The 8,572-nt window shown below is 44.5% G+C and overlaps 1 protein-coding gene across 2 annotated transcripts; it reads right to left on the bottom strand.

The window, feature by feature from the left end:
- Positions 1 to 810: 810 nt before the first annotated feature.
- Positions 811 to 4,490, bottom strand: penkb (proenkephalin b). 2 transcript variants are annotated; one of them, XM_060923385.1, is made up of 3 exons: positions 4,306 to 4,490; positions 3,046 to 3,183; positions 811 to 1,981 (listed from the first exon to the last, which is right to left on the bottom strand). In XM_060923385.1, exons 1-3 carry the CDS (start codon positions 4,309 to 4,311, stop codon positions 1,346 to 1,348), a joined length of 780 nt encoding a protein of 259 aa, XP_060779368.1. In that variant the 5' UTR covers positions 4,312 to 4,490; the 3' UTR covers positions 811 to 1,345. The 2 variants fall into 2 exon arrangements, with proteins under 2 accessions (XP_060779368.1, XP_060779378.1); XM_060923395.1 differs by lacking the exon at positions 4,306 to 4,490 and adding an exon at positions 4,216 to 4,288.
- Positions 4,491 to 8,572: the final 4,082 nt, after the last annotated feature.

The raw sequence follows: 8,572 nt of genomic DNA on the forward strand, positions 1-8,572 counted from the left end.
GGGCAAATTTTACCAGAGTTATGCCCTTGATTATTAACAAACTTGTACTTTGGCAATTTCATCAAGGTGTGCTTGCTTTCTGAAATCAACTTCCCTCACAATTTTTATCCCCCACTGGCTGAAAGGCCTGAAGGGGGATTATTTCGTGGCGATGTCCATCCGTCTGTCTGTCCGTCCCGGGAAGGGTACTCACCTTCTGAAATCAACTCCTCTCACAATGTTTGGAGGAATTTCATGAAACTTGACAGGATTCTTTGTTATATGTCGATAATATGCATATTGCCAGAGTTTTACCAGAGTTATGGCATCGTTGCCAGCGGGGGATATTGTGTTCTCAGAGCACTCTTGTACAGTTTGCTGTAGAAATGTTTCTTCTTTTTACTTCAAAAATCACCAAAATGTGTGGTTGGGGTGCCTAAACTTTTGCATACAACTGAATAAAAATCATGTAGCTAAATAAGAAACCCAGGTGCACTTTAGATCATTACAATGGTGGATGTTCACTGTTATATCATTATAAAATGAATAAACAGAAAATATCATTAGCATTAATATCATAATCATCATCACAAAAAGATTTCTGATTTCCGTCATGACCTTCCTAAAGTGCAGATACTGATCTACTGTGTGGGCTACACTTTATTGGGATACACTCTGATAAAAGTATTTATTATAGCTACCTAATGGTAGGTTGAAGCACCTCTCAGAGATGCAGTAGGATGTATCACTGAACCAGTAACTGTAGACTGTTATAATATTTATGAAACCCAGAGACATTCTGAAACACAGAGGCTTTGTTTTGCAGTTTCGAGCAGTTTATTCAAGCTGTACAGCATATAACAAATTTAGACAGTCAACAAAACAACCCACTATGAGAAACACTGCTGTGTGGGGAAATCACTCTACTGTGGTCATTAAATAAAACTTTTACACCACTAAATCTGTTGCTGTAGTAAATTAGTTTATATTCCTGTATCAATCTCGAAGTAAATTTGGTGTAGAGAACGTTATCTGTAGTGCAGCCAAGGAAATAGGGAAAAGTGACAAATGAAGACAGGACAGATCAGCATAAGTTATCAAACTTTGTCATCGATCTGGTGTCGGATTCTGCTACACAAACATGAATTCCTGTAGCCACAATATACCTCTGAGAGTGTTTTTTTTCACATTCTGAAAATGTTCAGCATTACAAAGATATTACAATCAAATTATACAAATGGTGTCAGCACAAGTGCATTATAAGCATGTGATTCTTTCTGCCATGATTACGAAGAACCTCTAACAGTTAACAGATGAAGGGGGATAGAACAGAAATATCAACAGCTAACCACAATCTGCAAGGATGTCAGTATTCCACGAAACCCTCATATTTCTTGCCCATAGCTGGTGACTTCTCTTGCTCTTCCTCCTCCTGTGGCAAACGCTTAACAACACCTCTGTAAAGTTTAGGCTCCTCCCACCAATCTGGCCTGCCCACCCGCCGCATGAACCCACCATAGCGTTTCTGTAATGGCTTTGCTCCACCCCCTGAGTCATAACCCCTTCTCATGAAACCACCATAGCGCTTTGCCACACCCTCTAACTCATCAGCCTCTCCCTTCGCATTAAGGATATCATTCATTGCAGGCCCTTCCCTCTCAGCATCGTTTTCGACCAGATTGGCCAGCATCTCCATGTCGCTCTTAGACAGGATTTCTCTGCCTTTGTCTATGTCATCTGGCTGTGGCCCATAAACCTCGGCTGCTTTTTTCATGAAGCCTCCATATCGTTTCATGAAGCCTCCATAACGCTTCATGAAACCACCATATCGCTTCATGAAGCCACCGTATTTTTTCTCCTCATGGTGCTGTTGGGGTAGACTATAGGTTTCTGTGAACGCTTGCCCTGCTTCAGGTGTGTTTTCAGTTGTCTGTAGGAAATCTTGACATATACCCCAAGAGCCGCCAGTGGAAAGATGACCTTCACACTGCAACACACATTCCTGCCAAAACATATGAATATGGTATATGACATGCATACTGTCTGATGTCTTTGGTCTTACAAACACATACATAGCAACACTGCCTGACTCTGGCATCATTAGACACATCAGTGTTTGCTGGTTGCTCTTACTAACACCAGAGTCAATATTACGCATGACTAACTGGATTTTCTTTTATGTAGCAGTGTGCTGTGTGTAATGAGTAAGCATGTGTGCGGGTGGGAAGCAGAGTTAAGCTCTTGAGAAACCATACGTGAGAATAATTTTCAGCAAATCTAACATACAGCTTTTTTTGCATTTTACTGTGTATTACAATGTATATTAATATTACATACACACTTAAACAACCTCAAATTATAGTGTTTGAGCTCTTCAGTAGTTTGATGCATGTTTGGAAACATGAAGAAAGGGCTTTTTTTTCATTTCCTTTATGTCCAGAAGAGGAAAGAGAAGAAATAGAAAGAATGCACATTTAACACTCATTAGTATAGACGAAATATTTACATGGCACAGATCTGTAAACACAAATCGGGAGATGTGTTAGAACATTGCAGTGGTGAAAAATTCAATCGATGTTATTTTAGAGACTGTTTCACACACACACACACACACACACACACACACACACACACACACACACACACACACACACACAGAGCTTTGATCAATATATCATCAAGCACCATGAATTGATTCAGGGAACATGCCATAGCTTGAAAATGCTACATAATCAATACATCACAGACAATATTTCTTTTTGTTTGTCGAATTGTCTAATCCTATTACTGATAAGAAGGGCATGAATCGCAGAACTGCACTCTCAGACAGAATAATGTATTTTTTTTAGGGAGGGGAAAAGTGCAATACTATAAACAGTAAACCTTTATAGCCTTTTATAGCAAGGTCCAGTAGAGTCTTTTCTTCATCGTGATAGATGTGCAAAAAAAAAAGAAAGAGGCGCAGCTGTGTGCACAGAAATGTGTGTTTGAACTGCATTTTGGGGAATAAGTATTGCTGGGTTAACGCTATGGAGCAGTGAAAGTGCATAGTGTCGACAGACTTACTATAGAGTTGCCGTGTGTTTGTTGCAGGCGCATGTGCACAGAGCAGTAGGCGCAATCCGAGCCACAGTCCGCGCTCACCACGCGCAAATACGCGCTGAGGAAGAGCACTGTCCAGCGGAAGCGCATCAGACCCGAGCACTACACACACACACACAGAGAAACACAGAAATGTTTGGTTACATCCCCAGTAGTCTATGCACTCTTGCAGCAGACAAAGCTGCAAGATCCAGCCCATAGAGAGCTCGTGACTTCTCAGTGTAATCCATTAAACAGGGGTGCAGATCCGATGTCAGGATTTGGGGGGGACGCAAAAGTGATTTTTTTTTTTTTTTTTTTTGCCCGTATGCAACTCATACCATGCAACCATAAATCACAACTTCGTAGAGGCTCGCCACATCATTCAAAAAGTACTGCACAGGGAATCATTTGTCTGAAAATACATTTGTTTGTACAATTTTGAATAATTTAGGGGATTTTTATTGGGGGGGACAATTCATGTTTATCAGAGATTGGAGGGTGGTCATGTCCCCCCCCCCCCCCCGTCCCCCCCGGGATCTGCACCCATGCCATTAAACTCTGTAATGTTTCTTTGATAAGCCTTTCTGATGTCTGTGCGGCATTTAGAGCTGATTTGATGGCAGTGTGTGTGTGTGTGTGTGTGTGTGTGTGTGTGTGTGTGTGTATATATATATATATATATATATATATATATATATATATATATATAAAGGACCTCAATGGAAATAAGTCCCCTGTATTGGACTTTTCTGAGCGGTATAATACACTGCGATACAATTTTTACTCATTCACCGTTGTGCACTTGACAGTTTGTGAGTTAATGTACTCTGTTTTTTTTTTTAAATACCAAATAAACAAAACAAAAAACATGATATAGGCCTAATGTTCATAATAATAATAACGATGATGATGATGAGATCAAAATAATAATAATATCTTTACTTTGTAAAAATTAATAAATAATTTAAAAATAATAGACTAGTTGTTAATAATTAAAAAAAAGAGTTTTCATAATGCTTACTTGGTTTGAAAGGCTTACTGTGTATTGTATCGTTGTGATAAAACATTAAAAATAAAAACTCAGAGCCCTTAGGGCATGTACATTTGTTTTAACTCGGTTCTATCCTATTTTTATAACATCAAGAGAAATACCTGCAGTTTGATGAATGAGATCAGTAGGTCGCCTCCAGATGTTTGTTAGTAATTTAGCCCTGATGTGTTTCGAGTCTGAGGTTCACTGACCTTCATCTTTGCCTCGTGCGCAACGTCCGCTCCTGTCGCGCGCCGCCGCCGTCTGATGCCACTGAAGTGCAGCCACAAGTCTGTCTGAGAGAGAGAGAGAGAGAGAGAGCGCTTCCTTGCTTGCTTTGGGGGCTTCTCCCTCCCAGAACTTGGTGTCGGTGAGGATAAAGTTGCTCTCCACAGCGCGCTCCTGCTGTGTGTGTGGTGTGTGTGTGTGCGCGCGAGTCTTTTAAAAGCACTTTATGGCGTGAAATGACGCAGACGGAACGAAATGCTATGCCACATAATGACCCACTTCATCCAATGCGTCTAATTATGCGTAAGTGAAAATGAGGGAAGAGGTCAGTGGAAGGGGTCAGTGTGGAGGCAGGAAGATCACGGTCTCCTAAATCACATCCCAGCACGAGCGCAATGGACCAAAGCCGTATTGTGTATTTCCTCGAAGGTCAAGCCACTGCTGGGGCACCACGGTGATGTAGTGGTTAGCACTGTCACCTCACAGCAAGAAGGTTCTGGGTTTGAGCCCAGCAGCCGACGGGGGCCTTTCTGTGTGGAGGTTGCATGTTCTCCCCGTGCCTGCGTGGGTTTCCTCCAGTTTCCTCCACAGTCCAAAGACATGCAGATTAGGTTAATTGGTGGCTCTAAATTGACCGTAGGTGTGAATGTGAGTGTGAATGGTTGTTTGTCTCTGTGCCACCCCGTGATGACCTGGCGACTTCTCCAGGGTGTACCCTGCCTCTCGCCCGTAGTCAGCTGGGATAAGCTCCAGCTTGCCTGCGACCCTGTAGTACAGGATAAGCGGCTACAGATAATGGATGGATGAAATTGAGGGAAGAGGTCAGTGGAAGGGGTCAGTGTGGAGGCAGGAAGATCACGGTCCCCTAAATCACATCCCAGCACGAGCGCAATGGACCAAAGCCGTATTGTGCATTTCCTTGAGGGTCAAGCCACTGCTGGGGCACCACGGTGATGTAGTGGTTAGCACTGTCGCCTCACAGCAAGAAGGTTCTGGGTTTGAGCCCAGCAGCCGACGGGGGCCTTTCTGTGTGGAGGTTGCATGTTCTCCCCGTGCCTGCGTGGGTTTCCTCCGGTTTCCTCCACAGTCCAAAGACATGCAGATTAGGTTAATTGGTGGCTCTAAATTGACCGTAGGTGTGAATGTGAGTGTGAATGGTTGTCTGTGTCTATTGCCGCTTTTCCACTACAAACGCGGCTGAGTCGGGCTGAGCCGTGCCGTGCTGAGTCGGGCTGAGCGGGGCTGTTGGAGTTGCATTTCGACTACAACCGCGCTGAACCGTGCTGGCTGGAAGTGGGTGGACACATTGGGTGGAGTTAGCGAAAGTGGGTGGACGTCACGTGATGTCGTTAAGCAGCGCAAACAGTGACATCAGTGATCTTTTAAGCGGTAGTCTCACGACCCGAATAGTAAACAATAAACATGGAGGACATGGAGTCGTTAGTGTTGCTGGTCTTGGTGCTGTGGCTTGTTGTCACCGACAACGCGGACAGATACTGGCAAGAGCGTATAGATGAGGCGAGGCGCATAAGGCTTCAGAAATTCTCGTAATTCGTAATTATTCTCCTTCCGGGTTTGCGGTGTTTACAGATCCCAGCGCGCTCGCGGGGCGTGTGTGGGCATGTGAGGACACTCCTCCTCACCAATCAGTGCACAGGGGAGTGTCTGCTCACGCCCCCAGCCTCACTCGGCACGGCTTGGCTCGCTTCAGCCCCACTCCAAAACGGTGCGAGTTTTAGGGGCTAAGCAGGGCTGAAACGAGCTGAGTCGTGCTGGTTTTTGGTAGTCGAAACGCGAGCCGTGTCGGGCTGAAGCGAGCTGAAGTGAGCTGAAAAAGGGTAGTGGAAAAGGGCCATAAGTGTCAGCCCTGTGATGACCTGGCAACTTCTCCAGGGTGTACCCCACCTCTTGCCCATAGTCAGCTGTGATAGGCTCCAGCTTGCCTGCGACCCTGTAGGACAGGATAAGCGGCTACAGAAAATGGATGGATGGATGGATGGATGGATGGATGGATGGATGAAATTGAGGGAAGAGGTCAGTGGAAGGGGTCAGTGTGGAGACAGGAAGATCACGGTCTCCTAAATCACATCTCAGCACAAGCGCAATGGACCAAAGCTGTATTGTACATTTCCTTGAGGGTCAAGCCACTGCTGGGGCACCACGGTGGTGTAGTGGTTAGCACTGTCACCTCACAGCAAGAAGGTTCTGGGTTTGAGCCCAGCGGCTAACGGGGGCCTTTCTGTGTGGAGTTTGCATGTGGGTTTCCTCCGGGTGCTCTGGTTTCCAAAGACATGTGGTTAGGTTAACTGGTTAGTAGGTTCACTCTCCAAGTTGTCCATAGAAGGCAATGGGAATCCATCCATCCATTATCTGTAGCCGCTTATTCTGTGTAGGGTCACAGGCAAGCTAGAGCCTATCCCAGCTGACTATGGACAAGAGGCTGGGTACACCCTGGCTGACACATAGACACAAACAACCTTTCACACTCACATTCACACCTACAGTCAATTTAGAGTCACCAGTTAACCTAATCTGCATGTCTTTGGACTGTGGGGGAAACCGGAGCACCCGGAGGAAACCCACGCGGACATGGGGAGAACATGCAATCTCCACACAGAAAGGCCCCTGCCAGCCACTGGGCTCGAACCCAGAACCTTCTTGCTGTGAGGCGACAGTGCTGCTAACCACTACACTACCATGCCGCCTGCAATGGGAATCCGTTACTGTAATTCTTCCCTAGAAACTCTGAGGCAGGCAAAACAAACGATAGATAGATAGATAGATAGATAGATAGATAGATAGATAGATAGATAGATAGATAGATAGATAAGCCACTGCTAGCAAAGAGTCACGTATATGCACACTTTAGCAGGCTTGCAGGCAGAGGCTCTGTGTAATTAATTTAAGGTCAAATATAGGTTTTCAGAAACACAAACCAACCCAGGTACCTAGACATACCTGCGCTTGTGTTTGAGGTCAGTCCTTTAATTGGAATTATAAGCATGATTATGATGCTGCATTCATGCATTTGTTGTAGCATTTCAACTATAGGTGTATCTTTTCCCTGACAGCTATTGACCACTGGCTGCACTCAATAAAGGCTATTGAGGTCTATGAAACACTCCAACCGCCACTCAGTAGAGGTATAAATCCATGTTCATCCATGAATAGAAGTATGGGAGCACATATAAACAAAAGAAACTATAGCTGCGAGAGATTTTAAGCTTTATCCCTATTTTATTATTTTTCTGTATCCTCTCACAGTTTGGTGATTCGCCATATTTAAAGATGCAGTCAGTGAATTTGGAATAAGTATATAGACTAGAGCACCCAGGTATTAGTAGGCTTCTGACAAGCTTGCCGCACTGACACAGAACATGATCAGGGCTCAAAAACATCAAAAAGTATAACTTTTTTTTTTTTTCGAACAACAACATTACAGTTTTAAAATTACAGCTGTCATAATGTAAGTGATTTGAAATAGTTTTTGAAAGATTTATTCATATAAGCAGCTGGAGATGAATCACAGTTCTGGAGACTGAACCTGAGACAACCAGAGGACTTTTTTTTTGTCCTGTTTGATTTCATAACTATAAAGTGACCTTGGGTGTGAGAAATGTGCTCTCTATATATAAAATAATAATTATAATTATTATTATTATTATTATTATTATTAGGGGAGGCACGGTGGTGTAGTGGTTAGCGCTGTCGCCTCACAGCAAGAAGGTCCTGGGTTTGAGCCCCGGGGCCGGCGAGGGCCTTTCTGTGCGGAGTTTGCATGTTCTCCCCGTGTCCGCGTGGGTTTTCTCCGGGTGCTCCGGTTTCCCCCACAGTCCAAAGACATGCAGGTTAGGTTAACTGGTGACTCTAAATTGACCGTAGGTGTGAATGTGAGTGTGAATGGTTGTCTGTGTCTATGTGTCAGCCCTGTGATGACCTGGCGACTTGTCCAGGGTGTACCCCGCCTTTCGCCCGTAGTCAGCTGGGATAGGCTCCAGCTTGCCTGCGACCCTGTAGAAGGATAAAGCGGCTAGAGATAATGAGATGAGATTATTATTATTATTGGTGGTGTAAGTAGTTAGCATGGTTGCCTCAGAGCAAGAAGGTTCTGGGTTCGAGCTCAGTGGTCAATGAGGGCCTTTCTGTGTGGAGTTTGCATGTTCTCCCCGTGTCTGCGTGGGTTTCCTCCGGGTGCTCCAGTTTCCCCCACAGTCCAAAGACATGCAGTTAGGTTAATATGGGACGGCCTTG

Source organism: Neoarius graeffei, chromosome 1, assembly GCF_027579695.1.
Source record: "Neoarius graeffei isolate fNeoGra1 chromosome 1, fNeoGra1.pri, whole genome shotgun sequence".
Taxonomy (NCBI): domain Eukaryota; kingdom Metazoa; phylum Chordata; class Actinopteri; order Siluriformes; family Ariidae; genus Neoarius; species Neoarius graeffei.